This window comes from Cololabis saira, chromosome 8 (assembly GCF_033807715.1).
Source record: "Cololabis saira isolate AMF1-May2022 chromosome 8, fColSai1.1, whole genome shotgun sequence".
Taxonomy (NCBI): Eukaryota; Metazoa; Chordata; class Actinopteri; order Beloniformes; family Belonidae; genus Cololabis; species Cololabis saira.
This window is the reverse complement of record NC_084594.1, coordinates 20,764,282-20,783,623: the sequence shown is the minus strand read 5'-3', so window position 1 is coordinate 20,783,623 and position 19,342 is coordinate 20,764,282. Positions and strand designations below refer to the sequence as shown.

Sequence of the window (19,342 nt, the reverse complement as noted above, 5' to 3'; positions counted from 1 at the left end):
CATCACAATTTTATTTCTTTTATCAATATTGTTATCCAAGCGGAGTATAAAGACACTTTTGATATCAATTTCAGCTTGAGTCAGTTAGAAACGTATTTTGTCTAACTCCTCTCCTGCAATGCGTAACTGAGGCTGTGTGATGTATGTGTTTGTAATGATGTGTGTTTTCAAGCAAAATGTGTCTGCTTGTGCCATTACTCTTTGAGACTTACTGGTCTTATACAGTGATGTCAAGGCAGTATTGACTTTGTCAGTGAGTGTACAAGTCGCAAGAGAAAGAAAATGATGTTGGGCTGTTAGGACAGAGTGGGTGGGGGTGGGCAGATCCTGCCTGTCTCAATCTTAAATCATGTGTAAACTGTGTAAACGCAGCTTAAATGTAGGATAGCATACATGCTTTACAAGGTTTGCGTACTTTTTTGATTCTCATTGATAGAAAGCATTTCAGTGAAGTTTTACAGATAAAAAAAAAGAATCCACATACAGTAAATAAAGGAATAACAACATAAATATCGGAATTGTCACATCTTCAATGTGATATTCCAGCAAACCAAAATCAAGGGGAAAAAAGTTAAATCATTTGGGAAATTTTAAGTACAACACAAAATAAATGAATACAAAAAAAAACACCCTGATTGCATAACTCTGGGAAGCTTTCACATTCAAAATTAGGCCTGTAGCTCAATGACATCTACCTGCCTTCAATTACAGTGATTCTGATTAAAACCACATCAAAGTCAGCTGTCCTGCCTTTACTTGCCTAATTGTTTGGGGTTGCCTGCTGCTGAGAGCCAAGGACTAAAAAAAGAGTTGTTAAATGTAATGATAGTGAAAGGAGAGGTATATACTGTAGAAAAAAGAAGGCACTGAATGTACCATGAAGAAGGAGAAAGCTTTTCAGGGAGTTATACTAGGAGGCCAACAGCAACATCGATGCCACTACAGGAATTTCCGGCAGATACTGGCTACTCCTTGCATGGGTTACTATTTCTCTTATTTTGCTGGAGTTAAGGGGTGCCAGGGTTCTCCCAAACCATGCGGGAGAATGTGTTATAGTTTGACAAGATAAAGGTTAAACTTTCTGGGTTTAATTCTAAAACGTATCTTTGGTGCAAATCCTTTTGTCCTCTGACACAAAGCTGAAGATGATGATGAATGTCACATTCAAGCACGCATCAGCATCAATCAAGACATGGCTTCAGCAAAGGAAAATCAAAGAATCGCATTGGCCCAGTCAGAGCCCAGACCTCAGTCGCTTTAAAAAACCTGTGGAATGACTTATGCTTGCAATCTCAAAGGTTATTTTGTTTTGCCTTGTTAAGAAAAGTGGGATAAAATTCCGAGGTCTACATTTGTGACGTTAATACAGGCCTCTTCACAAAGACTTCATTCTATAACAATAATTAAAGGTGTTTCCACAAAGTATTACTTGGGAGAGGTATTAAAATGTATGCAATCAATCAATCAATTAATATATATTTTTTCCCCTCTGGACATCTGTTTGTTTGAATATTGCATTACATATTTATTTATTTATATTTTAAAACCTTCAATTTGATATATATTTATATATAATTTATATTGCTCCATTGCGAGGAGAAAATAACCTCGTCATTTTTTTCATTCACTAGTATATGTATAACTTTAGAAGCGGGAAAATAGTTTCCTTATAAAAGTTGTTGCAATGAAATTGTATTGAATAACTGGGTCACTTTCTTGACAAAGAGATTGCAGTTGAGTCTTTTAGATTTACTTCTTGGCACTTAAAGGTTCACAAGTCAACTGCCATCCAGTTGCATTAAATTCAAAAGAGGGCAGACACATCTAGGTCTGCTATACGCATAACTCTGCAACTCGCACCAAAACAAACTAGACGGCTAAGTAGCACCGCAGGCCCAAGGAAATATGTGCATTTGATTTGGTTGAATGATGTCTTTAAGTTCAATAATTAACATGTAGGATCTGCTTTCTATGTGACTTCATAGTGTAGTAGACAATTGAAAACAGAATGAGTATTTACAGCACAGAGTGAGGCAAGGTTTTATATGATGTCAGTGTACAGACATGATTAGATGTGAATCTACTCAGGGGTGCGAGAGCTGACATAAAGATGCGTCCAAGCAAGAAACAAATGTTTCAGCTTGAGCTGTAAGAAAACAGTTGAAATCCGCAGGCTCTATGAATCTCTTACATAAAAATAAATAAACTAGGCAATGAAATAAGAAACAGCTTTCTGAAAGGCTGAAAGCTCAGTCAAATCGTGAGCTGCTATACAAACAAGCACAAAAACTCAAACTCAGATACAGTTACTGTGTCCAGTCTTATGGTGACAACAAGGGAAAAAAAATATTCAAAAGTGTTAGACTATTTATTTATTTACTTCAGACTATTAAGAATACTGTAGTACGAGTCAAGTTTCATGCATCGCTTTCAAAAAAACATATTCATTGTTTATTCTGTTTGTAAAGCTATAAAAACATTGGTCTACAGATTCAGATTGCAGAGAATTATCTAAAGAAAAAGATGTCTTAGAAACAGAGTGTAACAAGAGCTGTGGTGTGTGTTAGTAGAGTCATAAATGAAGTTTCACGAGTAATTTCTTTGAGTCTTTGCTGGTCCAATAGCTGCAAGGGTTTTATTTAATTGGATTGTGGACTCTTTTTTCCCAACAGTTTTCTTAGGTGTTTAACATTTGTAAGATTTGTCATAGCAGGTGGAAAGATGGATTAATGTCTAACTGTTTGTGTTCAGTATTCATGTGTTTAGGTTTTTTGGAACACTTACTAAACAAAGACTTGTTATGATGCGTGCGTGCGTGCGTGCGTGCGTGCGTGCGTGCGTGCGTGCGTGCGTGCGTGCGTGCGTGCGTGCGTGCGTGCGTGCGTGCGTGCGTGCGTGCGTGCGTGCGTGCGTGCGTGCGTGCGTGCGTGCGTGCGTGCCCAGCTCCAGACACAGCTGAGCTTTCTTAATGGCAGACAGATCAATCAGTGTAGCTAAGCTTCATCTGACAAGCCAGCTGTGATAATGTTGCTTCTCCAACTGGGAGATTTCCTTCCTTCATCCATATTACACACTTTCCTGCCGTTAAACTCTGTCTGTGCCTGAATATTTATCCTGCTTTGATCAAACACAGCAGTAAATATTCAGATAAAATAAAAACGCTTTGATGGTGTGGTGATCATGAGGATGACTTTTGCGCTGCAAGAGCCTTGATAATCATTTAGGAATAATAACCAGCTATAGTGTTAAACAGGCCAATGGAATTAATTCAATGTAATTTATATCAATCATAAATATAAACTTCATGCATGAAAAAGTGGGACATACTGTATTTTTTGCCAATTTAAGCTTTACAAGAGCGCTACAAAACATGTAAGGGTTTTTAAAAATTGTAATCGAATATATACTTAAACTCAATGTCTGTTTGCAAATTGTATTAATTGCATAAATATAGCTGCAAGCAGCGATCATAGGGCCAAGTTTGGCACTGAACAGTAGCCATGGCAACTTGATCTGATCACATCAAAAGCATAGCTGGAAGCAGTAGCAGGAAAAATGCGCTCTTGATCGTTAGAGCTGTCCTATTGAGTCCACAAATGCCAAATTAGGTGTAAGTACTGTACATGGACCATGTGTTGAGATATTATTTAATGTCTGATCTAAGAGCTGGTGCTACCTCGTAAAATCTGTTTAATCGCTTTTTGTGAAACTGTCCTAAGATCATACAGTATGTGCCACTTTTGGCACGTAATTCCATACTCTGAAAAATGTTGATGAAACTAAAACATGCTGGAAAAAGTCGCTGTAACTACTGACACTTGTGACTGAGCTGTTCTGCATCACTGACTCTCTGAAAAAGGCCACACTGATGGCCACACACGGACTCTGTGTCTGTTTTGTCAGTACTGTAAGAATATGTGTGAAAGAGATTGCTTTTTGCTATTGGGAAAAACAAAAACCATAGACAGATGTCATAAAGATGAAATATACATTATAGGGATGGGCAAAAATATCGATATGGCAAATATATCTTGATACTTTGCCGGCTAATTTGATATCGATATTCAAAATTTGAATATCGATTTTTTTTTTTTTTTTAAATAATAAATTATGTTTCAGGCAGGTTGTAAATCCAGTACAACTTAAATAATATTGTGAAATTTGTCAGTTTTCATAAGACAATTTGATTCTGGTCAATAAAGTCTGAATTTCTGACACAGATATCATAATATGTTGTGGATGAAATGTCTTGCAACCTATTGATTATCACAGGAACACTGTATCCTGCTGTATATTATCATTATTGTTGGCAAAATATCGTGACAGTATCGTATCATGAGGTACCTGGTTATACCCAGCCCTATAAGACGGATACATTTTAAGTTAAACGTTTAAATGTTCTTCTTAGCGACTAGTTTTGGAGAAACCATGGTACTATGTTTACTTTACCAAAACCACTCTGTCCCTTTTAAATCTTTCAGAAAAGTATGTTAGTCTATTGGATTATATCAAATCGCATCGAATCCTATTGTTGGCTGAATATCGTGATATATATAATGTATTGTGAGCTAAATATCATCTATCGTATCGTGAGATCAGTGTCGCTACAGCCTAATACGTTATCCCTAACCTAAATGGATAATCCAACAAAGATTTTCTACATAAAAATATTGTAATGTAATGTAATGGTGTAGAGTAATGGTGTAGAGTGTGTGCTGTAATCTGAGCTGCACTGTTCTCTGTTGAAAGAGGTGGACTACCAACTGGTCAGTTTAGTTTATTTTTTATTTTTTTTTTTTTTTACCTTGTCTGCACACATATTATTGATTGATACCATGACGGTAGAAACCAAAAGTGTATATATGTGCATTATTACTATATGTAATATATACATATATATACGCACACATATGCGTACACATACATAAATATACACATACAAACCCAGTGTTTTTTTTTTTTTTTTTTTTTTTTTTTTTTTTTTTTTTTTGGGGGGGGAGGGGGTGGGGGGGGGTGGTGACGACATCCACTGCCAATCCAGGAAGCAGGAACACACGGAGACACACGTCAAGCACTGGAAATCTGCAACAAAAAAACCACAAACAAAGCACGAAACCGGCACGGAGCCATCCAAAACACGAACAGCAATCGACCTAAATCTTGAGATCTGATCGCAGTCTGAGCTAAGCTATCGCTACCGCTACCTAAACCCAAAAACTAGAGAGCCAGCATGCAGGTGAACAAGCCAGTGTGTATGTCTATGTGTGTGTGTGTGTATGTATATGATCATGCATGTGTGTGTGTGTGTGTGTGTGTGTGTGTGTGTGTGTGTGTGTGTGTGTGTGTATGCGTGTGACTAAATTACTATATGTGTGTGTGTGTGTGTGTGTGTGTGTGTGTGTGTGTGTGTGTGTGTGTGTGTGTGTGTGTATGTGTGTGTATGTGTGTGTGTGTGTGTGTGTGTGTGTGTGTAATAAACCAAACAAAGCTCCACCTGAAGTGTATCTATAGTGGGGGAGGGGGGGGAGCAACCCCGCCACCCGTGAGACCAGAGGCCGACAAGGAAGAGCCCGGAACCCAGGCCACCGGCAACCCCACAGAGGGGAGAAGTAGGAGGGAGGCAACCCACCGCCTGCGAGGCCCCCCCCCCCACCCGGCGGCGGCCGAGGGGGCCCGCGGGCGGGGCCCCCACGGCGCGGAAAGAAGCAGCCAGGGATCCCGCGGCGGCGGACCGCGACCCAGGCAATCCCCGGCCACCCGGTCCGGGCCGGACACGCGGCCAGGAGGCCCTCACCCTTCAGGCCAGCGACCCCCACCCGGCAGGGGGCCAGCCCGCCCGGAGAGACAGAGCCGCCCCGGCCGCCGACGCGGGCAGGCGCACCCGTCCCCCACGAAAGTGGCCCTCCAAGACCAGAGGGGCGCCCCGCCGTAGAGGCAGCGGGGGGGACCGGAGACGGGCCCGGAGAGAGGGAACCCCCCAACAAGGCGACACCCGCGCAGGCCCGACAACGGAGGGCCCCAGACCCAGGCATCCCATTCATTCATCCATTCACCTATCCGATACCTATACTAATAATAATATAATATACTATACATAATAATAATAATAATACTAATAATAATACTAATAATAATACTAATAATAATACTAATAATAATAATAATAATAACCATCTTTGTATAATATAATATTGATAAATTATTAAGTTTTTGATGTCCTGCCAATGGAGGCTCAAATCCTCCATGGCAGGACCCTTCCATACCGCATTCTCACCGACACAGACATACAATCACGCACCGTTTCCCCCTCCCCGGGGGGATCCAGCACCGCCAGAAGGCACCCCAGGCTGCACGGCGGGCCCCGCCAGGCCCGGGTAACCCGACCCACCCGTCCCAGGCCCAGGCCGGTGAGGGAACGCGGGTGATGTGGGACCCCCTCCCGCCCCTTGTGTTGAGTGCATGTGATTAATGCCATAAAAACAGGGAGGAGGGAGGGCCAAGTATCGATTGACACAGACCCCCCCCCCTCCCGAACTACGTGTCCTTGTCAAATGTATTTATTAAGTGTTGAATGTGCAGTGTCTATTTTGCTGTTAAAACCGTGAGGCGGGGAGTGCCAGGCCCCGCGGGACAGTGCCCCCCACGACCCGGACCCCCCGCCTTTCGCCTATGTGCGTATGAATCGTGTAGGGGGGGCAAGAGGGGGAGCGGAGGCCGAAGCCAGGAAGCAGGACCAGCAAAGCCGGCCCTGATAAGACACCCGCGTCCCCCCACCGGCCGTCCAGTAGACGGGGGCCGGCCCCCCGAGCCGGGCAAGGGCCCCACCGTACCTCCAAGGGCGCCCCCGGCGCCGCCGGAGCCCCCAGACGGAGGAGGAAACGGTCCAACATCCTCCCATTCATACTGACAACATAAGACATAGATACCTGGGAATGGTGCCACCCCGCCGTCGCGCCCGCCCGTGCACCCCCCGGTCAGGGGAAGCCCGCTCCCCGGACCCGGCCCCACCCCCCCCCGAGGCCACCCCGGCGGACACCCCAAGGGTCCCGGAGTCCCCACATCCGCAGGGGCACTTGGCCCCCGCCCAGCGACGGAGGACCAAGGCAGCAATGCCCCCCCAGCGCAGACAGCCACCCCCCACCCAGGCAGGGCCGGGCCCTCCGGGTGGGACCCCCACGTCCACGGCCCCGCCCCCCCCGGGAGGCCCGGAGACGCCCCAGCCACAGCCCCCCGCCCGAGCCCTCCCCAGCCACCCCCCCCCACCGCCGGTCAGTTTAGTTTATAATAAATCCTGCCAGTCTGAAGTGGGTCAATTTCCATTTTCAAGGAAATATATCTCCCTCGAAACAAAGGAATTATATGGATATACTAAGCTCTATAAAGGGATTTAATTAGTGTTTTGCTTTTTTTCAGTTTGTTTTGGTCTGAGATGTTGCTGCTCTGGTGTGTCTACTAGCTGTTTTTAATGTTCTACATTAAACCTTTAAATCATAATTGTTGGCTCATATACATAGGAAATAGATAATACTAAAACCTTCCATGTTGAAAGCAGAACTGATCTTTTTATTCTTATTGTTATTATTATTATTTTTTAAGTAACTTAAATTAGTATTCCCTTGCTGGTTGACTAACCTCGCGGCTTTCATATGATTATACTCTTTTTTTCGTGATCATCCAGTGCATCCTCGGATAAATCCATTGCTCATGTCAGCAGATACTACACAACTGAGATTTCCTTGGCTGCAGGAATCCCTGATCCCCCTGAACCTGCTCACTTCTCTTGGCCGCTTTGCTGCTTCTTGCTTCCTCTTATTGCTGTTGGCAGACACACTTCATCAGTGCTTTTGTTTGTTCTTCCACCTCCACCTTATCAGCACGCTTTCCTCCATCAATCCTGATGAAATTACTGATCCAACTAAAGAAGTTACAAGAACTCAGTCACCGTGACATTTTGAGATGGCTGTAATAAACGTAAGCCTAACAATGCGCTAACTAGTTAAACATCTGGGTTATGACTACATTATCAAAGACAGACCTGAAATTAAATCTAACTAATAAGGTACTACAGTCTGTTACAGCTGGTATAAATGTTGTTATTGACAGTGTTGCTATGATAACATAAAGATACATAAAACCTGTGCTCTAATTAGCTAAAATGACAGATGGCTTTGACAATTTTCGGTCATTTTAATTTATTCTCAAAAAGGTTAATGACACATTTGTTGAACATGACACCTTTCTCTGGCGTTCAAAAATGTTGCCGTAGCTGCAGGTTAATACTGAGTCTTGGTGCCCTTCTGCTAAATTAAAAACTCTAAACGCAAATTCTAACCTTTTTGCCTTTTGGTTCAAGGGGGGAAGTCAAAACTAGTGAGCAAAGAAATTAATGAAGTACTGCTCATAATAAGGCCAAAAACTACAACAAAAACTTACACCATGAAATATTTTATCATATTGTTTTGACAATTATAGGGTTTACACATGACTTACTCCACACTGCTGTAGTCAAACAAACGTGTGTTTTATTCAGACATCCCATGAAATGTATCCTTAAATGTTTCCCCCTCCAGATCCTAATTACAAAACAAGATAATCTGTCTACTTTATCATTTCTTATCTCCTGTTTATGCCATTTATATCACACTTTTCCTTCCATCCTCTCAGACATCGATTCTCCAAGCTCTCAACATGTTTCATCCTCGTCTGTCTAATTATCCTCCTTAAAAATCCTCTTCTCTGTTTCAGACAGTTTGAAGAACAAGACCTTAATTCGCTGCTAATAATCCCAATGGGCCCAATTTAGCAACTAATTTAGGCAAATGTTATCCGAAAGACTTAGACAAGCTTGAACCACAGTAGCAATTCCAGGACTTATTAGCTGCTGTAGAAAGGGTAAAACTTGCTCTTCCTTCCAGGTGCCATCCACCTAATTACTCTAAACAGTGTCGCTGTTTTCAGTGTAATGTTTTAAACGATGCAGTTCCATCCATCCGTTATATTTTTATGGTTCATTCTGGTCAAGGTTGCGGGGGGCTAGAGCTTTCCCCAGATGCCAACAGGTGAGAGTTGGGGTTTATCCCGACCAGATCATCAGTCCATCACGGCACTCAACCATGCAACCAGGCTCACTCCCTCACACACACAGTTTCACCAATCAGCCTAATATGCCTGTTTTATGACTGGATTAGGAAGATGGATTCCTCAAAGAAAGTCCACACAGGCATTTAATACAGGAACTGTGTTCCTGTGGTGTAACCAAAACTCCTACTGCGCTGCCCTTGTTGTGAAATTTGACAAGATTTTTTTTTTCTCTTTCTTTATTTTTGTGAAATTAGAGTCTCTCAGGAACCTTTGCTTTCAACTTGCAAATTGGATATAAAGCACAATATACATCCATCTTTAATGCAATTTAAACTAATAACACCAAGGCAAAACATATTCCCACGTCTGTTCCATTGGGGATTTCTCCTGCTGGTTCTGTTTGGACTTGCTTCCTAATCAACAAGTCTACAAATAGGAGTGTGTGTGTGTGTGTGTGTGTGTGTGTGTGTGTGTGTGTGTGTGTGTGTGTGTGTGTGTGTATGTATGTGTATATATATATATATATATATATATATAATGTGTGTGTGTGCACAAAAACAGAACTACTGTATATGATCTATATGATGTTACGCATGATACCCTTCACTCCCATCAGAATGAGATTTGCTGGGCGTGATGATTAAATTACGTGATTCAAATGAATAGAAGGGAATGGCTGACCTCAGGGTGCATCTTGAAAACTCCCCATTTTATTGTAATTGGTTCCCGGATGTCACATTTAGTGCAAAGCCGCATGTAAGTGTGCATGCTGCTCCTTTGGCATGTGAAAGAAAGATCATGATGTTCACAGCGGTGTTTTAGGGTCCGGAGGGATACTAAAGTGGAGTCAGAATTCATGTGTCAAGGGTGTTTATTTTCAAGGAAGTAATTTTATTTTGCAGGAGCAAGAGCCGCAGCGACCACATATTACAATATAATGAAGCATTAACATACTGTACACCACACAAGGAAAGATGAAATATTATCATAAACATGATGTGTCAAAGTTTGAATTGATGTTGATGTTTGTGGTTGTAATACATTAATAAGACTTTTTCTTTCTTTTTTCTTTCACTCTCTCTTCTTGAAGAGACACAATTTGGAAAGATTACTTTAACATTTGTTGTGCAGGTAGAAATTATGATGTCATCAATTTACCAATCCTTACGCCTACTGGAGTTTCATTTGTAGTTTTAGGGAAATCACATATTTTGTTTATCTGACTTGCCGGTCTGAGAGTATGTCTTTGAATCTGGGATTGCTGGACATGATTTATATCCTCCTGCCTGTAAGTTCTTTATTCTGTCTGCTCTCACCAGAAGACCTGCAGTCACTGATAATGAGTGATGATAGGGACTCTGTGAGTCATAGATCAAAGGCCAATTAAATTCAGGTTTAGACGGAAAGCATTAGCAAACTGATCATGTGGGTGAGGATATCTCCATCTATTAAGCAAATAGAGTCTCTCCGTCATTACAGATATGCAGCGTGCTGCAGACACCGCCAGCAAGAGCATCTACTTTCTGGAAAGCCACATTTAAATTCTTAGAATCAAATACAGGACTCAAGAGTAATAATGTGTTAATGACTCATCTATGGCTTTACATTGAAGATCTTTTTCACAAAAACAATCTTCTTTTTTCACAACAATAATCTGTTTCCAGCAGACTGAGTTTTGTCTGGTCAAATTTAAGTGTTTTCATAGCACCACAATTATCTCTCTTATCTCTTGTCAAAGGATCAGGGATGCGTACACTCATGTCTTCACAGCCTTTCATTATCAGCTTTGCGAGGCCTCATTTTAATCCAAACTAAGTGAGTGAATGTACACTCATCACTTTATTAGGTATACTTGGTGTACCTTATAAAGTGATGAGTGACTGTATTCATTCGTCAGTCACAGTCCCCAAGGGGAGACCTTTTTCTGATGTGACAGATCCTTAAAGTAACTTGGCTTTCTTTGCCTGTAAGAAATTCATTTTGTTCTATTACCTTATCTTATTTTTTAATTTTTTTGCCTTGCTGCAGGTGCAGATTCCCACAGCGATGTGAGTTCAGTGAGTGGAGGCGTGCCCTGGGACAGCAGAGAGACATCACTGGCAGCATCTACGGCCGCCTCCCTGGCCTCCTCTCTACCCCTGAGGGATGTAATGGATGCAAACGAAGACGTTAAGCACAGAGACCACAGTGACAGAGGCTCAAACGCATCTATGGAAAGCGGCTCCTCCTTTGAGGAGCTTGACATGGACCAGGAAGACGGGGAGGAAGCGGTCAACTCTGAGGGCGAAGGTGGAGCTAGGGAAGCAGATGAACTGGTGGCTGAGAGGAAGGAGCCCTTGGGAGATGAACAGGACTAGGCTGGATGTTGAAGCAAAAGGGATGTTGCCATGTAACACAGGCATTTTAAAAAGTTTTTCAGCTGTGCTGTTGTTGGTTATCTGTTGAGTAATTTTGCTGGTGGATCTAAAACTGTTCATGCCATGACCAAGACTTCTCATATCTGCACTTTCTAAATTTCTATTTGAAGACTGCTCTTTTATTTAACCTTAATCTCAGTTTTTAGAAATAATTCTTGGTTACATATTTAAACGCTGTTGAGGGTAGAGAAACATTGAGATTCTCAGCACAAGATGTGCAATAAATTAGTGGGAAAATCTGTTATATTACAGTAACACTTATAACCCTGGATCGTCAAACAGTACAATATTGTGTGGCCGTTGATTTAGTACCACAGCTGTCACGATCATAATAAAGACATTCCTGTGAGGTTTGCGGAGTATTACCTGAGTATTACCCCTCGTTTTACTGATATGAAGTAATGGACTTCTGCTGTAAAAATGAGATGGACCTGCTTCATCGTGTTATTCACGCAGGGGAATTTTTTTAATCTGAAGCAGATTTAACAACTTTGTAACAACACCACCTCCACCAGAACAATTTTTTTTTAATAAAAGTCAAACATGCAAGCTTTTCCTTGGCCGAATGTACAGGATACATTATTATCACTCTGTGCTTCGATAACTGCTTTTTTATGCAATGTTGTCTTTCTATATTTGGTATGTTAAACCTCTCTTTACTTCCGTTTTTCCTGTTGTGGCCAAAGTTCACTTTGGCTGCTATCAGAGCCGAGTTGTGTAATCTTTGTAGGTTGACATGGTTGGCGTTGGAAATGTAGAAGTGTGCATTGCATTGCCATGTCTGCGTCTTTCTGCTTGGAATAAAATTTTCAAATTGAAAGTTTATTTAACAGGAATCTGTTGTCCATATATTTGTTTTACACACACACACACACACACACACACACAAACAAACATTTTCCTGTACAAATGTTGCTTCAAAAAACACCTCAGTTCAGAGTTTTTTTTTCCTTGTTGAGGACAGGTCTCCATTTTTATTTGTTTCCCAGCAGAGGTGGGGAGATGCAACAGTGCGTGGGTGGCAATGCGGCACGTCGTCGTTCAGAAACCACTGATGAGGCAGGAAGCTCCTTATAAGTTATTTAGCTTGCTCTTAAAGGCTAACAGCTTTCAAAGTTTCACAATATAAAGATTGCTGGTTTTGCTGTTTTGTTTGGGCATTGGTATGAATACACATGCTGAATAAAAGGGAAATGTTGCATAAAAGACTGGCGACGTGTCCAGGGTGAACCCCTGCCTCTCGCCTGTAATGAGCTGGGATAGGCTCCAGCAGACCCCGTGACCCGGCAAAGGATTAAACAGGTAAAGAAAAGTGATGGATGTTGCATAAAAAGCCAAGATCATCAGTTTTTCAGTAAAACTTGAACCATGCTTTGCTGATTTATGGACAAATTCCAGTTTGGGCCTTAATTAACCTGACATACCTGTTTTTGGACAGTAGCTGGAGAACCTGGAGAAAACCCACAAAAACACAGGAAGAACATGCAGACCTTGTCTAGAAAGACCCCTGCCAGGAGTCTTTTTCCTCTGATCCAACAGTTTTAACCATCAAGTCACTGTGCTGTCTATTAATAAAAATATATATCCAAGTTACTCCAGCAACATTGATCTGGTCATCATCTGACTGAGTGGTTTGGCATTTTGTGTTACAATTCATTTTAACATCTTAACAGGCTCTAAGGTTACTTTTTAATGAGCATTTTTTTGGTTTCCTGTCTTTAATGAGCATCGTGACCTAAAAGTCCAAACATTTTCTCTACAGTCCAACACTGTAATAGACATGATGCTTGCCATGATTGACACTCCAACAATGAAAAGATAGAGGCCAATATTGTGTTAAAATCATTTGTCAGAGTTGACATCCATGCCATCGAACACTTGAGACAAAACTATCATCTGTTCAGAGTATATTAAAACACATTTGTTTATATACTGTGGTTGACTCATATTCTTCTTTAGTATTTAACTAGATATTTCCTAATCTATAATGATACTCTTGAATATCGAACTCTTGTTTATGTAATAATTGCTCTTGGGTCATGTTCTGGGTCTCTAGAAAGCGCCTAGAGACAACTTCTGTTGTAATAGGCGCTATATAAATAAGATTGAATTGAATTGAATTAAAACATTGATATCATTTCCTGCTGCTAAAAGTGAATATTAGTATTAGTCTCTCACCAATGCACAAAAGACTGTAGCACTAATGATTGGATGATGATAGAATATCATGGAGTATTTTACCACAAAGGCAGCAAGGTGGCTTGTTGGTTACCACTGTTGCCTCACAGCAAGAAGGTTCCCGGTTCGACCCCTGAGCCCAGTAGGGGTCTTTCTGTGGAGTTTGCATGTTCTCCCCGTACTTGCGTGGGTTACCCTCCAGGTACTCCGGCTTCCTCCCACCGTCCAAAAACAAGCGTAGTAGGTTAATTGATGTTTCGAAAATGCCTTTAGGTGTGAGTGTGAGTATGTCTGGTTGTTTCTCTGTATATGTATGTGGCCCTGCGATAGACTGGCGACCTGTCCAGGGTTTACCCCTGTCTGTCGCCTGAAAATGAGCTGGGATAGACTCCAGCAGACCCCCGTGACCCTGCAAAGGATAAAGCGGGAATAGGAAATGGATGGATGGAGGGATTTTTACTACAAATTCACTTCTCCACTACGTCACTCAAACTTTAAACATCACCTCCTGCTGTTCAACACATTTACCAACATGTTCCCCTATTTGTTTTTAAAAAAGACTCTCCCTTGACAAACCTTTGGCTGCATTTTGCTTAGTTTCCTCTCTGTTGAGGTGTGATGAGTCCGTCTGGAGCGAGACTAGCCTGAAACACTGGGTCAACACCTGCTTTAATTAATTCTGAAACGCACATGGGTGTCGTGCAGCTTCCAGGCCATGGCAATTATTGCCCTCCCATGATGTCGATTATTAATTTCATGACACTGCAAGCCTGTGAATAGAGGGAGACGGGTCTCATCACACATCTAGGTGCCAACCAGTGGCTGTGTGAGGCTGCCCAGGGCAGAGTAAAGGGAGGCGTCCAAGCTCATTCCTACACATGGTCCCTCCGCGCAACAGCTGCCATCTGGGAACCACTTCGCCCCGTCACAGCTTGCTTGGGTGAAATAACAAGATAAATTAAAGCTGCAAGCAGCGATGAACGGGCCCTCGCGCGTGCAATTTTCACCAATAAAAGTCAAGGACTCAAAACCGAGTCCGATGACGCATGAGTTATGGCAGAAAGTAGGGACTATCAAATATCGACCAATCAGAAGAAGGGGCGGGGCTAATTCATGCAGATGAAAGTCAAGTACTCGAAAACCGAGTCCGATGACACCACCCACGAGTCTTTATGTCAAACCATTCAAAAGTTATGGCAGAAAGTAGGAACTATCAAATATGGACCAATCAGATGAAGGGGGGGTGCGCTTTTTGGCGTCTATCGTCGCCACGGTAACGCTTTTGACTGAGAAAAGTAATGCGCGTTGTCGCAGGATGGAGACGCACATTTTGTTGTATAACACACTTGGGTGCAGGTTAATGTTCGGGCGAAGAAATGGCTGAAGAAATGGCATAAATTGCGGCAAAATTACACGATTAATTCAAAATGGCCGACTTCCTGTTCGGTTTCGGCCATGACGCCGAGAGATTTTTCTTTAAATTGCGACATGATACAGGTGTGTACGGATTTACGTGAATGTAGGTCAAACCGTATTGTGGGGCTTGAGGCATGAAGTTTTCTAGGGGGCGCTGTTGAGCCATTAGGCCACGCCCATTAATGCAAACCATTAAATATAAAATTTTTCGCCAGGCCTGGCTTGGTGCAAAATTTGGTGACTTTTGGGGCACGTTTAGGGGGGCAAAAAGGCCCTCATTTCGTCGGAAGAAGGAAAAAAACGAGAAAAATTCCTACAGATACAATAGGGCCTTCGCACTGTCAGTGCTCGGGCCCTAATGAATAAAAGTCCACTATTACTTATAAGCTTAGCAGTCTGTTTTAACACAAAGAATCCACCATCAATTAGCTCACACACATAAATGGAGGCGATCCGAGTTTTCAAAGCTGAAAGCTGCTGAAAGAAACCACAGGTATGTTTCCAAATTACGCTCAAAATTACATAACGTTAAATTAACACAGTTGCAGCGAGGTAGAGTATCTCCAGGAGTGTTCTTGCGTGAAGTAATTGCTGCTCAAGTGTAAAAACCTTGTGAGAGTTGAGGTTGATCCGCAGCAAACGCATTCAGCAGAGTTAAGCCACACAAAAAAAAAACCCCACTTGCTCCCGAGGAGCTTGTATTCGAGTAACAGGTTGAATTTAAACTTTTGTCTGATTGCTGGTTTTCTTTGGTGCCAAATCTGATGAATGTGACATAACCAGAGATATAAACCTGCCATGTAAATCCATTTAAATCAATATAAATCCATATAACACGGACTGTTATCTGGATTTATAATTATGATTGAGCAGAGTAATGATTGAGGAAATATATATGACTCTTGCAGCACAAAACGGATCACACCTCCAGGAATCCGTGTGTGTGTGTGTGTGTGTGTGTGTGTGTGTGTGTGTGTGTGTGTGTGTGTGTGTGTGTGTGTGTGTGTGTGTGTGTGTGTGTGTGTGTGAGTGTGTGTGAGTGTGTGTGTGTGTGTGTGTGCGGTGCTGTTTTCAGCACCACGGACAGCTCCTCCCGGCTCAAGCCTGAATTATAGTTCTGCGTTAAATCGACGCAGAGCCTACGGCGTACGGTACGCGGCGACGCGCAACCTACGCCGTAGGCTCTGCGTTGGTGTAACGCGGAAGCATAAACCAGCCTTCAGCTGTGGCGGGTGAAACTTGGGGCGGCAACACTCGCCCCCCGCATCCATTTACAGCAGCTCCACTTCACTCCACGGCGACACTTGTTGTAAGACTGAAACGCGACACTGCTTGCGAAAGGATATGCGATCGATCAGCACAGTGTATTCACCTCACAGCACCGCTGGAAACACCAGAACACCAGCGCAGGTAAGAAGAAAAACGCGTGTTTTTGGCTGGAGGGTTTCCCGCGTCCACTGGACGTGTTTGGATTGCTCTGAACTTCATCCGAGGCTTTTGGCAAGAACGAAAAGTCAGCCCGTTTTATTCAGACTTGACTTTGTGTAAGTGGGGTGATTTCATCTTTTGTTATGTTGATAAAAACCTCCACAGATGCAGAAAATTACAATCATTTAAACAGATGGCGGAATAATGCGTATAGGGCATACTTTTGGCACTTTTTTTCTGGCGAAATGATCATTTTTATGGACAAATTACTGTACAAATAAATTGCCTCCTTCTTTTTTTTGTTTTGTTGCTGCATTTATTTCCCCAGCTATGACTTCTATCCATCTGCACAACCTCCTAAACGTGGGAGGCTGCCGAAAAGCTGTCATCTACCAAATTTTGTTCATTTGGCTTATCACTTTATCACAAAAAGAAAAGAAAAACTGCTGGCAAGGTCGAGATATTGATAGACCACATAAGCCTAAAAAACAAGACTTCTCCTCCCGTTTTGTGTGCTTGATAGAAAGGCTCCCCCACCCTTAAAAAAAGATAATGTGTGATGTTTTTCAATAGAGTTAAATGATCAATTTCATGACGCTAATTAGAACCACATCAGTGCAGGTTATCATCCAGCCTTTGATAATTAGCAAGATAATGGCAATGTTTTGTGGGTGTAGCTGAAAGATTGACAATAAGAGCTTAAAATGAGATACACACGTGGGGAATAGGAATTAATACCTCAAGGTGCAAACGTTTTGAGGCTGCATCGTACTGAACAAAGCTATTAAGGGAAGCAAAATGCACTGTGGAAGCTCCTTCACGTCCCAGAGGCATAAGAACTGCATGTTCAGCTGTATATATATATATATATATATATATATATATATATATATATATATATATATATATATATATATATATATATGTATATATATATATATATATATATATATATATGTAAAAAATAAAATGATTGTGCACTGCAATCAGATTTATTTTTATATATGTTTATGGAAAATAGTAGTTAAAGTGCCCATCGATTAATCAAGGACATGTTTCTGAATTTCTTTCATGAGAAAATAAATGTATACTAGAATGTCCTCCTTTAAAACTAAGAAAGTGGCATGTTGTTGAGTCCAGCATACACAGTGGAAGATGTTGATTATTGTAAATTATTCAGCTCATGGCCGACTAGAGGAGAACATACTCTGCTGCCATTTACTGAATTCAGAGATAAAAAAAAAGTGGCAGATGGAGGAAGACGGTCTCTAACCTGAGGTCCCTAAGCAGATCGGACCAGTGTGCAGTTTTTTTTCACATTTTAGCACTGGTGTGACACAGTTAGAACTCTGTAAAAAAAGGGACCGGGATATCCAGTTACTATCTCTATTAATCTTGGTGCTGGGTGAGCAGGGCTGGGTGACTCTAGATTAACCCAAACTCAAACTATCACTTTCCCAGATATATTAATCTTTAAAAGCCTAATTTGAGAGATGCTGTTACAAACCACTGAGGAGCTTCTCTTTGCAGTGTTTAAAGGTGACAGCCTGTGGTCAGCTACCCATTATCAGCACAATTTCCTTTCCACTTTCTAAATTTAGGTTTTAACTTGAGAGACATCCGACTGGATATCATTTCCACACCTTTTACACTGCACAGACGTTGCAAAAGGCACCTGCTGTCATCAAAAATGACAACTTAATAGCTTCCTTTTCCTTATGGTAACACAAATACACACACTCACATGCTCAAGTGCAGGTGAGGTAGACTTGTTTATTCAGCCTTAACATATGTCTGCTGAAACATTCCAAATCTCCTCAGACTAGTTTTAATTTATATCTAAGCTGATGTATCCAGTACATCTGCGCCTGTCTAACAGAGACGGATTTGTGTACTCCTTTGTGTACATGTTGAAGGCTGGGTGTCCATGATAGATAAGAAATGACGTAAAACAAACAGTGTTTGCTCTGATTACCATTATACACAGTGAGTGGAAACAGTTTAAAGGAGACCTATTATGGCATTTAATGTATATTTTAAACAGGCTTTGAATGTCTTAAAAACAATCAAAAGCTTGTTTTTCCTACATAAATCAGAAATTCAGCCTGTGGGCCATGTCTCTAGTTTTACCGCTTCGAACCTTCTTCTCTGTGAGGGATTCTGAGGGGAGTGGGAGGCTATGATAATGAGGCTCTGCACTGATTGGCTGCCTGAATGACGTGTAGCAAGGGAGGACACAAAGCCTCGCTCTGGCAGAAGAGCAGCGGCTGCGTACACAAAGCGTGTCCCATGCCATGCGATCGAACTTCAGTGACAAAATCAATTCCATTGCTTTATTTTCTATTGCACTGTCCTAACTGGCCGTGAGTTTAACGGTTTCAGTGTGGACACAGAGCGTCCGATGTCACGCAGCTCGACGCGATAGTCGGACGCTCGCATGCAGTTACACGGAGTAAACGGATCTTAGAGCCTGATTTACGGTTCTGCGTTAAATCGACGCGTACCCTACGCCGTAGGCTCTGCGTTGGTGTAACGCAGAACATTAAATCAGCCTTTAGTCACCTCGTCTTCACACTAATTCACACAGGAAGATTTAATTGAATTCTAAACAGGTACACCACAGTTATTTACTCTGATTCCTCATTTCATTTCTTATGTTACAAGACAAATGAATCATGTTAACTGTAAAGAAATCACAACACTGAATGTTCACAAAAGACAACTTTATTGTTAAAAAAAAAAAAAACATAAGTTGTATATAAATAACATGTATGCACTTTTGCTGGCTCAAGGAAGGACCGTGCATTTCTTCTGAAGATGTC

At 41.9% G+C, this 19,342-nt stretch overlaps 2 protein-coding genes across 2 annotated transcripts in view; both read left to right on the top strand.

The window, feature by feature from the left end:
• tex264a (testis expressed 264, ER-phagy receptor a) overlaps window positions 1-12,318 on the top strand; it is a 69,910-nt gene extending 57,592 nt beyond the window's left edge. The window contains exon 4 of the mRNA XM_061728503.1: window positions 11,110-12,318. Coding sequence (XP_061584487.1) covers window positions 11,110-11,438 — 329 coding nt within the window. The 3' untranslated portion in view covers window positions 11,439-12,318. The remainder of the gene's footprint in view (window positions 1-11,109) is intronic.
• Window positions 12,319-16,356: 4,038 nt separating this feature from the next.
• Window positions 16,357-19,342, top strand: part of grm2a (glutamate receptor, metabotropic 2a) — a 46,248-nt gene continuing 43,262 nt past the window's right edge. Inside the window, exon 1 of the mRNA XM_061728502.1 lies at window positions 16,357-16,502. The gene's annotated coding sequence lies outside the window, so the exon portion shown is untranslated. The remainder of the gene's footprint in view (window positions 16,503-19,342) is intronic.